The sequence below is a fragment of the Ovis aries genome, chromosome 7, assembly GCF_016772045.2.
Source record: "Ovis aries strain OAR_USU_Benz2616 breed Rambouillet chromosome 7, ARS-UI_Ramb_v3.0, whole genome shotgun sequence".
Classification (NCBI taxonomy): domain Eukaryota; kingdom Metazoa; phylum Chordata; class Mammalia; order Artiodactyla; family Bovidae; genus Ovis; species Ovis aries.
In genome coordinates, this window is record NC_056060.1 from 86,724,917 (window position 1) to 86,741,155 (window position 16,239).

A 16,239-nucleotide genomic window follows, 5' to 3' on the forward strand; every position below is an offset into this window, starting at 1 on the left:
ATGCTTCTGCTTATTTAGAAAAATATTTTAAACAGGACAGGTAACAGCTACATAAATTTAATATTCACATTAGCTTTTTATGGTCTAAAGAATTAGTGAAGGGTATTTGGGGAAAAATAAATTGCAAATCACTTGATGCTGATGATAAACCATGTAAGGGAAAAACACTCACTGTGGGCCCTCTGGTTTATGCTAACCCAGAGCAGGGAGGCCATCCCAAAGGGAGAGAGAGCCAGGTCAGCCAGCCTCACTAGAAAAGATAGAGCCGTGCCATTTCCATTGCTAAAATATACAAAACACAAACACCAGGCTTCAGGAATCATACTCGCTGGATTTTTTTTCTTCACACATTAGATTTTAGAAAAGAAACTCGAACAATGTATCTCCCTTTTTCTAAGAATATTCTATATTCTTCACTCAAAATATTCATTTACTCTTAAGAGGACAAAGAAATCAGTTCTGTACCAAAAGCCATTCCCCAAGGATCCTACAAATCAACATGTGCAGAACAAAGGTGGTAACAGGAAAACGGAAGAACAGAGGACATTCTCCTCAGGGGATTTGCTGAGAACATGAACTCTCTCTTTCTCAGGTGGCTCAGTGGTAAAGAATCTGCCTGCAATGCTGGAGACCTGGGTTCAACCCCTGGGTTGGGGAGATCCCCTGGAGAAGGAAGGGCATGGCAACCCATTTCAGTATTCTTGCTTGGAGAACTCCATGGACAGAGGAGCCTAGAAGGCTACAGTCTATGGGGTTGCAAAGAGTCAGACACGACTAAGCGATGAACACTTTTTTCACTTTTTTTATAATCAGTGTTTTGAAGAGACTATGTCTTCCAAAAGGATCCTTATATGTAATAACCTAGTAGCTCTAACAGACAGAATGCCTGATGAACTATGGACGGAGGTTCGTGACATTGTACAGGAGATAGGAATCAAGACCATCCCCAAGAAAAAGAAATTCAAAAAAGCAAAATGGCTGTCTGAGGAGGCCTTACAAATAGCTGTAAAAAGAAGGGAAGTGAAAAGCAGAGGAGAAAAGGAAAGATATAAGCATCTGAATGCAGAGTTCCAAAGAATAGCAAGGAGAGATAAGAAAGCCTTCCTCAGTGATCAATGCAAAGAAATAGAGGAAAACAATAAAATGGGAAAGACTAGGGATCTCTTCAAGAAAATTAGAGATACCAAGGGAACATTTCATGCAAAGATGGGCTCAATAAAGGACAGAAATTGTATGGACCTTACAGAAGCAGAAGATATTAAGAAGAGGTGGCAAGAATACACAGAAGAACTGTAGGAAAAAGATCTTCATGACCCAGATAATCATGATGGTGTGATCACTCACCTAGAGCCAGACATCTTGGAATGTGAAGTCAAGTGGGCCTTAGAAAGCATCACTACGAACAAAGCTAGTGGAGGTGATGGAATTCCAGTTGAGCTATTTCAAATCCTAAAAGATGATGATGTGAAAGTGCTGCACTCAATATGCCAGCAAATTTGGAAAATTCAGCAGGGGCCACAGGGCTGGAAAAGGTCAGTTTTGATTCCAATCCCAAAGAAAGGCAATGCCAAAGAATGCTCAAACTACCGCACAATTGCACTCATCTCACACGCTAGTAAAGTCATGCTCAAAATTCTCCAAACCAGGCTTCAGCAGTACGTGAACCGTGAACTTCCTGATGTTCAAGCTGGTTTTAGAAAAGGCAGAGGAACCAGAGATCAAATTGCCAACGTCCACTGGATCATGGAAAAAGCAAGAGAGTTCCAGAAAAACATCTATTTCTGCTTGATTGACTATGCCAAAGCCTTTGACTGTGTGGATCACAATAAACTGTGGAAAATTCTGAAAGAGATGGGGATATCAGACCACCTGACCTGCCTCTTGAGAAACCTGTATGCACGTCAGGAAGCAACAGTTAGAACTGGACATGGAACAACAGACTGGTTCCAAATAGGAAAAGGAGTACCTCAAGGCTGTATATTGTCACCCTGCTTATTTCACTTCTATGCAGAGTACATCATGAGAAACGCTGGGCTGGAAGAAACACAAGCTGGAATCAAGATTGCCAGGAGAAATATCAATAACCTCAGATATGCAGATGATACCACCCTTATGGCAGAAAGTGAAGAGGAACTAAAAAGTCTCTTGATGAAAGTGAAAGAGGAGAGTGAAAAAGTTGACTTAAAGCTCAACATTCAGAAAACAAAGATCATGGCCTCCAGTCCCATCACTTCATGGCAAATGGATGGGGAAACAGTGGCTGACTTTATTTTTCTGGCCTCCAAAATCACTGCAGATGGTAACTGCAACCACGAACTTTAAAGACGCTTACTCCTTGGGAGGACAGTTATGACCAACCTAGACAGCATATTAAAAAGCAGAGGCATTACTTTGTCAACAAAGGTCCATCTAGTCAAGGCTATGGTTTTTCTAGTGGTCATGTATGGATCTGAGAGTTGGACTATAAAAGAAAGCTGAGGGCCGAAGAATTGATGCTTTTGAACTGTGGTGTTGGAGAAGACTCTTGACAGTCCCTTGATGAGACGCATCACCGACTCAATGGACATGGGTTTGGCTGAACTGAACTGAGTAGCTCTAAGCATAGAACTCAGGGCCATTCACTGGGGCTCAGAAGGTAAAGAAACCACCTGCAATGCAGGAGCCCTGAGTTCAGTCCCTGGGTCAGGAAGATGCCCTGGAGAAGAAAATGGCAACCCACTCCAGTATTCTTGCCTGGAGAATTCCACAGACAGAAGAGCCTGGCGGGCTATAGTCCATGTGATCGCAAAGAGTTGGATACGACTGAACGACTAACACACAAGATTTTATCATCATTATTACAGAGACATTCAAAAAAAGTGGCAAAAAAAAAAAAGTGGCTATTATATTATTATCACCAACTCTATTATAATTACAGTAATCATTATTATCGTCCATGTCTGAATTCTGGAGGAAAAAGTTTTATTTCACATACAAAGGCAGGAAGAAAGAATTTCTACTTAAGACATAATATTTTAAAAATATCATGGGGGGCTTCCCTGGTGGTCCAGTGGTTAAGATTCCACACATCTACTACAGGGGACTAAGGTTCAATCCCTGGTCGAGGAACTAAGATACTGCGTGCCATGTGGTGTGGCCAAGAAAAAAAAACCCTGACGTTCCCCCACCCCAAGCCGTTAACTTTGGGTGGGGCATGGAGACCACAGATTCTATTGGCCAGCACTATCCCATGAGCTGATCAGCCAGACTATAATACCCACTAGCACAGCACAGTTTTTCATTAATCATTCCAATAATGTTGTGAGGTTTCCACTTATTTCAGGACTCAGTACTACTATTCCCTTTCTGCTATATACTCTGATACCAGTAAAGGCAGATGAATGAGATGGGTGGAGTAGGAAATTAAGAATGACAATCTGAAGATCATCACCATGATTTAATCTGAAAATTACACCATGAAAATCTGCCTCCAATGCTGTACTTCTGCGTGTGTGTGAATTTTATGGGTAAAAACCAAACATACATTCTCTTGAAAGTCTAAATCTATTTCTAAATGTTTTAACGTTTGAACCTGGTCTTCAAGAGGAGATAAATGAAGATACTACACTATCTGTTAGTTTTATTCTCTGAGAGTAAAAGAAAATCTTATAGCCTGAGATAGACCTGACCTTGCCCCTAAACACACTTTGTTGTTGCTCAGTCGCTCAGGCGTGTCTGACTCTTTGCAGGCCTATGGATTGCAGCCCACCAGGCTCCTCTGTCCATGGGATTCTTCTGGCAAGCACACTGGATTGGGTTGCCAGTTCCTCCTCCAGGGGATCTTCCCGAGCCAGGGATCAAACCAGTACCTCCTGCAAGTCTCCTGCACTGCAGACGGATTCCTTACGGCTGAGCCACTGAGGAAGCCCTAACATGCTTAAGGATTGATTGACTAACGAACAAACATTCCATGCTCTTTACTTCAACTTGTCTTCCCCCTTGAAGTCGCCGTTTACTTTTTTCATCAGTTACAACCTCAGAAGATAAAACCCCAAGAAGCAAAATATCCAAAGTAGTTGCGGTCCCTACCTGTAGGATGAGGAATGGGGCTCTGGATCAGAGGCAGAAGCTGCTAGAGAGGTGACCTTGGTGTTTTCTAGATCTTCATCCTCTGGAAAATCATGGGAAGAAAAATTCAATACTTGAGAGGGAACACAATCAAAATTATCTTGTATCTTTAAAAAAAAAAAAACCTGGCAGTTTCATCTAACTTGCTCTTTCTAAAAATAGTCTAGGCACAAACTTTATACTCTGGGAGGCCCAGTACATAAATTACTCAAGTCTTCATATCTAAGAATTCTCAAGACCGTTATAACCCACTCATTATTAAAAAAAAAAGTCATTTCCCAAAACAAGTCCCCACAAAATTAATCCTAATTCAAGGATCACATTTCACAGACACCAAATGGTTAAATTAGGCAGAACATAAAGGACAGAATGGAATGTAGAATGAAATGAACTGGAATTCAGTGCCAAAGCAGAGAGAGCCACCTCTACATTCGGCCAGCTCACATCACTGTATTCAGGATAAGGTAAAGGATTTTTGTCATTTCATTCATGTACTCACTCACCAATGACTTACTGAGTAACTGCTGGGCATCCTCAAGGAAAAATAGGTGAAATGTGCCATGAAGACGAGGTTCACAACAAGCCTACGGTAGATGCTACCATCGCCACTTTGCAAGCAAGCAAAGGAAAGCACAGAGAGCGGATGCAAGCCCAGGCGATTAACTGCAAACATTAGGCGCTACCAAGCTTTACGGTGTGTACGTTTAGCCTTTCTGTGAGCACTCAGAAAAGCGTTAGCTTCAGTGTGTTTAGATAACCCCTGGTGACCCTCCTCTCGTAAAGACAGCGAGAAACTGAAGCCCAAAGTTCACTTCTCAATATAAAAAACAATTCACTGACGTAAACTTCAAACACTGAAAATTTCAGAGTTTGGTAGCAATATAAGAGTATAAATGACAAGCAAATATTTGTGATTCAACTTTTGTCTTCTTTTTTGTCAATTCATAAGTGGAAAGACCTTAGAGCTTTTGCGACCAAATTTCCTGTGAGATAATAGAAAATACATATATTAGTTTCTGCCCCTAGTTCCTGGCACAAAACTAAAACCTTTCAATTCCCTAAGTGGTTAGAGCACTAGGAGTTACCTTTTGTTCTAATATTTTGTCTCTGACTTTGGTTCCTGACACGGAGTTCCTTAATCTTGTGGAGTTTCCTGGGTGATAAGGGTCTCCTGTTCTAATGAGGTGACTCTTGGGCTCCTGGGTGGGGGCTAGAGGCCAGAAAGACCAAGCCATGGTTAGACACTTGGGATTTTCAGCCCCACCATCCACTCTCCTGAGAGAGGAGAGGGACCGGAGATGCAGTCAGTGATGGATCCCACTTACATTATGAAGCCCCCATTAAAATCCCCAAAGTACTGGCTTTGGAGAGCTGACAGTTCAGTGAACATGTCTCCATACCAGAAGGGTGACCCACCCCAGCTTCACAGGGACAGAAGCTCCTCTGTTTGGGACCCTCCCAGACCTCGCCCTCTGTATCTGACTGTTCATCTGAAACCTTTACCATATCTTTTAATAAACTGGTAGACCTAAGTGTTTCTTTGAGTTCTCTGACTTGTTCTAGCAAATAATCAAATCCAAGGGGGAGGGGGTCGTGGGAACCTCTAGTCTGTAATCACCTCTGATGGAAGTTGTGGGTAACCTGGGGACCTACTACTGCTGTTTGGCATTTGAAGCGGGGTGGGAGCAGTCCCAGTCCCGTAGGACTGAGCTCTCAACCACTGGGGTCTGACACTATCTCCAGGTAGAGAGTGTTTAACATTGAGTTCAACTGTAGGACACCCACGTGGTGTTGCAGGATTGCTCAGCACATGGGGAAGTACTCCATACATCTAGGATCAAAAGTGTTGGGAGCGTGGGAGCGAGGCAGAGGAAAGGAGAAACATGGGAAGAGGACTGAGGTTTTCTCACACCTCTCTACATAAGAACTGGGTCTAAGACAAAAATCCCCAGGGTCCCCAGTCTGTTCCTCATGGTCCAGCAGTCTGTGAAGAGGCCCTTTTCACCAAGAGATAATGAGACTAGAAAGCTCTTTCCTATGTTGACCTAAGTAAAATTTGCTTCCTAATAAATTCTGCTCTTCGATCGCTACTCCCCACAATATCCTTTCAAATATTTACAGACTGCTATCACATTTCCTGCAAGTTCCTTCCCAGGCCAACCACCTCTAGTTCTATCTTCCCTCAGACAACCTCTGATGGTGCCGGCCTGGTTTTGTTGTTCCTCTTTGTTCCGCTGCAAGTAAAGAGCTAAAATGGACAACTTTTTCATATGTGTTCTAAACCATGCAGAGTACACTGACAAAATCATCTCTTAATAAGGACACAGTATTTCTTGATGTAATATATTAACTGGGCTCTAGATTTTTTTTTTTTTAACTGCAAACTTATCCCATTGGCCTAAATAAATCATTCGAAATCTCCAAGAGCTTATAAAAATAAACTTACTCCAAGCTTAGCTTCTCCTAGGCTCTATTTTTGAAACAAATTTTTGGAAAAATTTTAACTTAAATGCAGAACTTTAAGTATCCATATTATCTATTTTAAACTAGGTTGTCGAAGGGCTTCCCTGGTAGCTCAGCTGGTACAGAATCTGCCTGCAATGCAGAAGAACCCAGTTTGATTCCTGGGTTGGGAAGATCCCCAGGAGAAGGGATAGGCTACTCACTCCAGCAGTCTTGCCTGGAGAATTCCATGGACAGAGTAGCTTGGCGGGCTACAGTCCATGGGGTCAAAAAGAGCCAGATACGCCTGAGCGACTGAACACAGCACAGGTTGTTGAAATGACACAAACACGTGCTTTGCTCATTGTATAACGAGCTAAATACAGGTAAGAAAACATTTTGCAGTTACCCTTCCAGACTTTAATACACAAATAATCCATTATTCAGTGTAGAAAAATCAGGAAACACAGGAAACAGAACAAAAAAAAAACAACCAAACACAATCCCACTAGACAAAAATAACCATTGTTAACCTTTTGGTGCATGTCCTTTCAGAAATACAACAAATATATATGTGCACATATATATAGATAGATCAATATATACATGTATACATCTATATATTTATATCTTCCCCCTCTATCCACAGCCATCAACTTTGTGTGGGGCATGGAGATCACAGGTTCTAACAGACAATTTTGTACCATGAGTTGATCTGTTGGACTGTAGTACCTACTAGCTCAGGTATTAAAACAGCTTTTCAGTAACCCATTGTTTCCTAGCTTCTTATTCTAGGGTTCAGTACAAATAAAAATGTATATATAATATTTATATGTGTATATATTATATAAATATTTATATACAAATTATGTTTATATACTTATATTTCTGAAATGACATGTACCTAGTATTAGTGAACATTATTTATGAAAATTTTTCAGTGTCAATAAAACTGGACTAAAGAAATTTTTTTTTTTTTTTGGGTCACACTGTGGGATCTTAGTTTCCCACTCAGAGATTGAACGTTGTGCGCTTGGCAGTGAAAGCATGGACTCCTAATTACTGGACCCCCTGGGAATTCCTGGGGCTAAAAAATTAATTTTCAGTTCAGTTCAGATCAGTCGCTCAGTCCTCCTTGCGACCCCATGAACTGTAGTACACCAGGCCTCCCTGTCCATCACCAACTCCCGGAGTTCACTCAGACTCACATCCATCGAGTCCGTGATGCCATCCAGCCATCTCATCCTCGGTCGTCCCCTTCTCCTCCTGCCCACAATCCCTCCCAACATCAGAGTCTTTTCCAATGAGTCAGTTCTTCGCATGAGGTGGCAAAAGTACTGGAGCTTCAGCTTTAGCATCATTCCTTCCAAAGAACACCCAGGGTTGATCTCCTTCATAATGGACTGGTTGGATCTCCTTGCAGTCCAAGGGACTCTCAAGAGTCTTCTCCAGCACCACAGTTCAAAAGCATCAATTCTTCGGTGCTCAGCTTTCTTCACAGTCCAACTCTCACATCCATACATGACTACTGAAAAAACCACAGCCTTGACTAGACAGACCTTTGCTGGCAAAGTAATGTCTCTGCTTTTGAATATGCTGTCTAGGTTGGTCATAACCCTCCTTCCGAGGAGTAAGTGTCTTTTAATTTCATGGCTGCAATCACCATCTGCAGTGATTTTGGAGCCCCCAAAAATAAAGTCTGACACTGTTTCCACTGTTTCCCCATCTATTTCCCACGAAGTGATGGGACCGGATGCCATGATCTTCATTTTCTGAATGTTGAGCTTTAAGCCAACGTTTTCACTCTCCTCTTTCACTTTCATCAAGAGGTTCTTTAGCTCCTCTTCACTTTCTGCCATAAGGGTGGTGTCATCTGCATATCTGAGGCTATTGATATTTCTCCTGGCAATCTTGATTCCAGCCTGTGCTTCTTCCAGCCCAGCGTTTCTCATGATGTACTCTGCATAGAAGTGAAATAAGCAGGGTGACAATATACAGCCTTGAGGTACTCCTTTTCCTATTTGGAGCCAGTCTGTTGTTCCATGTCCAGTTCTAACTGTTGCTTCCTGACCTGCATACAGGTTTCTCAAGAGGCAGGTCAGGTGGTCTGGTATTCCCATCTCTTTCAGAATTTTCCACAGTTGATTGTGATCCACACAGTTAAAGGCTTTGGCATAGTCAATCAAGCAGAAATAGATGTTTTTCCGGAACTTTCTTGCTTTTTCCATGATCCAGCAGATGTTGGCAACTTGATCTCTGGTTCCTCTGCCTTTTCTAAAACCAGCTTGAACATCAGGAAGTTCACGGTTCATGTACTGCTGAAGCCTGGCTTGGAGAATTTTGAGCATTACTTTACTAGCGTGTGAGATGAGTGCAATTGTGCGGTAGTTTGAGCATTCTTTGGCATTGCCTTTCTTTGGGATTGGAATCAAAACTGACCTTTTCCAGCCCTGTGGCCACTGCTGAGTTTTCCAAATTTGCTGGCATATTGAGTGCAGCACTTTCACAGCATCATCTTTCAGGATTTGAAACAGCTCAACTGGAGTTTCATCACCTCCACTAGCTTTGTTCGTAGTGATGCTTTCTAAGGCCCACTTGACTTCACATTCCAGAATGTCTGGCTCTAGGTGAGTGATCACACCATCATGATTATCTGGGTCGTGAAGATCTTTTTTCTACAGTTCTTCTGTGTATTCTTGCCACCTCTTCTTAATATCGTCTGCTTCTGTTAGGTCCATATTGCATATTAACCCATATGGTGTACCATAATTTCTTTAACCAGTCCCCAAGCTTCTACTATTAGAGCTAGAGATTGTTTCAACTCCTTCACTGTTATATAGAGAATGATGTTATATTAGAGAGGTTTACAACTCTTTCTTAAGAACTTTCTCCAGGGCTTCCCCAGTGGCTCAGTCGTAAAGAATCCACCTGCCAATGCACGAGATGCGGGTTCTATCCCTGGTCCGGGCAGATCCCACGTGCCACAGAGCAACTAAGCCCAGGAGCTGCAACTACTGAGCCCATGTACCCCAAGTACTGAAGCCCACATGCCTAGAGCCCATGCTTGGCAACAAGAAAAGCCACTGCAATGAGAAGCCTGTGCCACAACTCTCTAGATGTGCTTACCACACAACTAGTGTCCCTGGTAGTGTGTCTAGTGGTAGGGTGTCTCTAGCAGTCCCCGCTTACCACAATTAGAGAAAATCTGTACAGCAACGAAGACCCAGCACAGCCAAAAATAAATATATAACTTTTTAAAAATTACTTAAAAAAAGAACTTCCCCTGTCTACAGCTTTGAAGGGGCAGTCCTGGGACCAAGGAACATAATGCTGGCCATTGTTTTTGGGGAACATTTGCCCCAAAGAGTCCAGTTCTCATCCCCAAAATCTGGGGTTGATACCAGAGACCAAAACCGACTCACTGGGTCTGTGTGAAGAGCCTCAGTTGGGTAAGGGACTGAGCCTACCTTTAGAGAGAAGCCTTCACAGGCCATATGAAAGCAGATGGCTAAGCAGACAACGGTCAGAGACAGAACATGATGCATTCGAGCAATGCATCAAGCAAAAGAAGAAACAAGGGATTGTGGCGTCCAGGCAGCTGGTGTCAGCTGAACTTGGATCAGGGACAACCAAACGAAGGCGCACCTTGGCCTCCTCCAAGCCAAAAGCTGGGAGCTGAATTGTCTTTTTATTATTTATGAGATCTCTATACAAAGTTTTATCACTCATATGTGTTATAAACACATGCTTCTACTCTGTGATTTACCTTTTTACTCTTTTAATGCTGTCCTTGGATGAACCAAAGTTCTTAATTCAAAATGTATCAATCTTTTCCTTTATTAGTGTTTGTCCTATTTAAGATATCTTTCCCTACACTGAGATCAAGAAAATATTCTCCTAGATTATCTTCTAGGAGTTTATTGTGGTTCTTTTCACATTTTGATCTACAATTCAACTGAAGTCGATTTTTTTGTGTTTATGGTGTATGAGATCAGGATGAAGGTTTTTTTTTTCCTTTCCTTTCTTTTCTCTTCAGTTCAGTCGCTCAGTCGTGTCCGACTCTTTGCGACCCCATGAACCGCAGCACGCCAGGCCTCCCTGTCCATCACCAACTCCTGGAGTTCACTCAGACTCACGTCCATCGAGTAGGTGATGTCGTCCAACTATCTCATCCTCTATCGTCCCCTTCTCCTCCTGCCCCCAATCCCTCCCAGCATTTCACCAGCAACACTTATCATTCCTTCTCCATTACTCCACAGTACAATCTTTGTTGTAAATCAAAGATTTTGTTTCCAGGCTTTTATCCTATTTCTAGGGCCTAGTGGGCTGTTCTATAAAAGCCTTAATCCAGTTATGTTTTCTTCTGCCAGAGCCATGTGGCATGTGGCATCTTAGTTCCCTGACCAGGAATCCAACCTGTGCCCCCTGCAGTGGATGCATGGAGTCTCAACCACTGGACCACAAGGGAGGTCCCAATAAAACTTTTTAAAAGTCTTGATACATGATGGAACAAACCTTACCATCTGTTGTTCTTTACTCAAGTGTCTTGGCAATTTTATGGCCTTTCATTTCTATATATATATTTTAGAACCAGCTTGTCAAATTCCACCCTAAAAGCCCACCAGAACCCTGCTAGGATTTTTATTGGGATTGCATTTTATCTATAAATCAAGTTGGGGAGAATTGACATCTTCACAATATGGAGTCTTCCAAACTGAGAATATGATACATTCTTCCGTTTACTTAGATATTCTTTAATTTCTCTCAATAATAATATAATCTTCTGCATAAAGTTTTTACATATATTTTGTGAGGTTTACTCCTAGGTATTTGAACTTTCTTTATGCCAAATTATATATACATATATATGTATTTTTAACTTATTTGCTAGTATACATGAATGCAATGGAATTTTGCATATTGGCCTGTACTCAACAATCTGGACAAACTTATTAATTAGATAAATTATCTATAGACTCTTTTGGACTTTCTGTGTACACAGTCATCGTCTGCAAACCACAGGTTCAACAGGCTTCCTTTAAAATCCTCATATATTCTCTTTTTCTTGCCTGACTGTTTTAGCTAGAATATTCAGTAAAATGATGAAAAGCAAGTGGTGAGAGTGGGCAACCAACTGAACTGAAAAAGGAAAACTTTCAAATTTCCCCATTAAGTTTGATGCTGCTTGTGGGGTTTTTGTAGATACGCTTTATCCAGTTAAGAAAGTTTCCTTTTAATCCTAGGTTTCCTAAGAGTTTTGAATCATAAGTAGAGGCTGAATTTTACCACTTTTTTTTTTCTGCTGCTATTAAACTGGCAATTTTAATCCTCTACTGTATAAAAATGGTGATTATACAGCTGACTTTTTAAAAAAATGTTAAAACAACTTTGCATTTCTGTCAAACCCCACCTTGGCCATACATAAGGCTGGATCAGTCTGCTAATCATTTGCTAACGACTTTTTCCATCTATGTTAATGAGGGACTTCAAACTGCAATTTCCTTTTCATCTGGAATCATTTTGATTTTGCCTAAAGAATATAGTTACCTGTAGGTAATAAATCCTGCTTTTAATTGCCTGAAAATATCTTTATTTCACCTTCATTCTTGAAGACTATTTTCACTAAGAAAAATTCTCTATTGGTAGTTATTTTCTTTCAGTCTTCTAAAGATCATCTAGCTTTCACTGCTCTGTGCATAAATCAGATGTCAGCCTAATTACTATTCCTTTGAAGGGAAACTGTAATTTTTTTCTGGCTACTTGTAATATTTTGTCTTTGCTTTGGTTTTGTAGCAGTTTTAATTTAATGTGTACCTATTGTCACTCACATACCCCTGCTTGGGGTATACAAGGCTTTATGAATCTGTAGATTCCATTAGTTTTGGAAAATTCACAGCCATTATCTCATCAAACATTTCTCTGTCCATTCTTGACCTCCTAACCTTCTAGGACTCCGACTGTATGAATGTTAGACTTTTTACCACATCCTCTGTGCCTCCTACATCTTCCCTGAATTTCCCACTGTTGTATTTTACATATTTTCTTCTGACCTTTCTTCCAGTCCACTATTCTCTCTTCAGGTGTAATAACTTATTCTTAAACCTATCAACAGAGTTTTTCATTTTCATCTGTATTTTTCAGTTACAGAATTGCTAATTGGTTCTATTTTTATAAATTTCCATTTTCTGCCAAATTTCTCAAGCTTCTCTTTTATCTCTTTGGACACAGTAAATACAAGTTTTAATTGAAGTATAGTTGAATAGTATCTTCACTATACTATAGTATGATGGTATAGTTGAATTATATTGAATTACAATATAATTACTGTAAAGTCTATATCTGGTAACTCTAAAATCTGATGTTCCTGTGGATCCAGTTTTATTCATTGTTTGATTTTTGTTCAGATTGGGTCTTTTCATGCATCTGATCATTTCTGATATATGCCAGAAACTGTCTCACAAAACTGTTTGTCAAAATAAATTGAAGACTACAGTGACCCTTCAGAAAAGATTTGGCTTTGCTTTTTCCATAATGAGGGGGCATTAACACCCTGGGGTAATCTTAACCCAATTTCATGAACTCAGATGTTTCTGAAGCTGAGCTGTAGTCTCTGCAATGGTCTGCTTCTAACTTACCCTTACTTCTAGAACATAGCCTTTCAAGGTTCTAGCCCAGAGAAATGGGGGTTCACCAGAGTTCCCCCTACTTGATTAATCCCTGTTGCTTTAATTCAGAGACATACTTTCACAGTCTTGCCATTCAGTCTGTCCACTTAAGAATCCAGCATATCCTCTCAGAGGAGAGAAGAACCCGAAATTGGACTCTGATCCTGGGTCCCCTCTCTCTCTGCCTTCACATGGATCACAGTCTAATAATCATTCATTACCTGAATAATGAATCTCCAGGATCTTTAAGCAGATATTTATATTTCGACAATTATTTCCTAATTGTCTCCAGTGGGAGAACTAACCCCAATTATCTAGTATGCCATTACTCAAATCAGAAACCTGCATTGCCTCGCCCCTTTTCAGTTTGAAGATACCTTAGTGAATGAAATGAAAACAAAATAGAAACTTTAAAAGTCTGCCTTCCATCTGTCACTGGAAAACAGTATAAGCCTCTGTAAGTAGTGAGTCATAATGAATACTTCGATAACATTGAATTTTAAGACAGAAGTGAAAATTAGCGCAAAAATAAGGCTTCCCTGGTGGCTGAGATGGTAAAGAATCTGCCTGCAATGCGGGAGTCCTGGGTTTGAGCCCTGGTTTGGAAAGATCCCCTAGAGGAGGGCTTGACAACCCACTCCAGTATTCTTGCCTGGAGAATCCCATGGACAGAGGAGCCTGGCAGGCTACAGTCCATGGGGTCGCAAAAGAGCCAGACATGACTGAGCGACTAAGCACAGCACAGCACAACAAAGGAAGACAGAAGTGGATTTAAAGAGTAACAAAATAAGCTAACATGGGGAACATAGCAAATATTTTATCATAGCTATAAATGAATATAACATTTAAAAATTATGAGTCATTATATTGTATACATGTAATCTGTGTAGTATACATCAACTATACTTCAATTAAAAAAGGAATTACATGAAAATAATCCCTAAGCAGATTTGCAAACAGTATTTCATAGAAATTTCATCTGAGAGAAAAAAGTCCAGAGGTCAGTTCCTGATGAGCAAAAGAGATATGAAGAATGGCTGTAACTTACAAAATAAACACAGTGAAGAATCTTATAACATGCTTGTGTATACTTTTTCTGAATATGTAATATATGCACATTATTCAAAATTCAAAAACCATAAAGGTATACAGTGAAAACTTCCTCCATTCTCAGTCCCTACCTCCAATGTTATCAGGTTTTGTGTAGTCTTTCAGAGATATTTTACATTAAAAAAGTGTGTCTGTATAAAAAGAAAAAATATATATATATACATTTTTCATACAAATAATGGACATACTAGACATCCTAACACATTCTTTGTTTTCTCCACTTATATCTCAGAGACCTTTCCATAACTATTTATAACAAACTTCTTCATTCCTTTCCATAGCTGGTTAATATTTCATTGGCAGTGTATTCCATAATTCATTTAACCAGTTCCTTATTGATGGACATTTACGTTTTTTCCAATCTTTCACCATTACAAGCATTGTTATAATAAACTTGTATTAGTTTTAATTAAACAGGTGTGTGATCGATAGGATAAACTCCTGGAAAAAATGGGACAATAAGGACATATATTGTCATTCTGAAAGATACTGACAAATTGCCCTCCATGGCACCTGTACCAATTTCCACCCCCTTCGGCAATGCATGCAAGTGTTTGTTTCTGCATACCCTGATCACCAGTGAGATATCAAACTACCCAACACAGTTACGATTTCCACTTTCCTCACAATGAGTTAGGCTGAGCATCTTTCATATGTGAAAAGCCACTTCCCATAGCATCTGAACGACTTAATGCGGAGGAAAAGAGTGAAAAGAGATACTGCTTTTGATTTTTAAGGTTAAAGATATTCACTAAATTATATAAGAACTGCTGTGAAAATAACTTGTAATTGGATTTAAAGAGGCAGGAAAGAAGAAAAGAAGAAATATATGTTTATTTCCAGAAGTTTAAAGTGTTGAAGGTGCAGTCCTGTTTTAAAGAGAAAGAAAACAATTATAAACACAGCTTTTTAGGTTTCCTAAATTTAGTTAGTAAAGTTAAGAACACTATAAAGAAGAAAAAGCCAATTTCTCTATAATATAGCTTTTTCTATGTCAGCCAAATGTAGACCAATTCTACAAGTATTCCTACAAGAGAACAGAGAAACCAGGACAAGTGTTGCAAATTTAGATGGTACATAGGACAATGTTTTTTATTTTAATGGTATTTATTTTCATATGTCTTAAGAAAACTGATGCATCAAACTAGTAATATCATGAATATTATTTAGAATGAAACAATATTTTAAATGTCAATTTAAAGAAAAAACAATAACCATTAGAATGTATTCTCTAACATGGCAAAAATTCTGACTGTGGTACCTGAAAGGCCAAAGTCTTGGAAACAACGAACAGAAAGAGGAAATGGGAAACTCAAGAATAACTCAATTTTGAAGACTCAATGCTTTCATTGCCTGAGGACCAGGTTCAATCCCTGGTCAGAGAACTAGGATCCCACAAGCTATGTGGCTCAGAGAAAAACAATTTTTAAAAAGAATAACTCAATTTTTGGGGACTTCCCTGGCAGTCCAATAGTTAAGTCTCCAAGCTTCCACTGCAGGGGACGCAGGTTCAGTCCCTGGTTGGGGAACTAAGATCCTGCATGCCGCACAGTGAGACCAAAAAACTAAGAAAAAGAGAGAGAGAGAATAACTCAATTTTGAATTGATGGCCTTTATAGCAAAAGTGAGAAGGAAAAAAGAAATTTTCTTAAAATAATTTATTTTATATCTGACAATTTAAAAAACATGTTTTCTTTCTATGTTACCAGAATAAGGTTTTAGACATTCTGGTCATGCTACAGATTTAAATGTAGTGTTTAAATGCATTGTGTACTTTGTACTCTCTACAAAGAGAACCAAAACGCTGGCTTTTTATTTGAATATCAAGTCAGGGTTCTTCAAAATAGGTCTCATAGGACTTTCCCTTCACTAAACAGGCGGCAAAGAGATAATTAGCCTAGCCTCTTAGATTCAG

At 39.9% G+C, this 16,239-nt stretch overlaps 1 protein-coding gene across 6 annotated transcripts in view; it reads right to left on the reverse strand.

The window, feature by feature from the left end:
* The window catches only part of TMED8 (transmembrane p24 trafficking protein family member 8), a 36,136-nt gene that overhangs the window by 15,568 nt on the left and 4,329 nt on the right, over nucleotides 1-16,239 (reverse strand). For 3 of the 6 annotated variants that reach the window (XM_015097210.4, XM_042252798.2, XM_060418430.1), the window contains exon 2: nucleotides 4,069-4,150. In XM_015097210.4, coding sequence (XP_014952696.2) covers nucleotides 4,069-4,150 — 82 coding nt within the window. Of the gene's footprint in view, nucleotides 1-172; nucleotides 283-4,068; nucleotides 4,151-4,610; nucleotides 8,999-16,239 lie in introns of those variants that run through there. The other 3 variants (XR_009601309.1, XR_009601308.1, XM_060418429.1) reach the window with 2 other exon arrangements.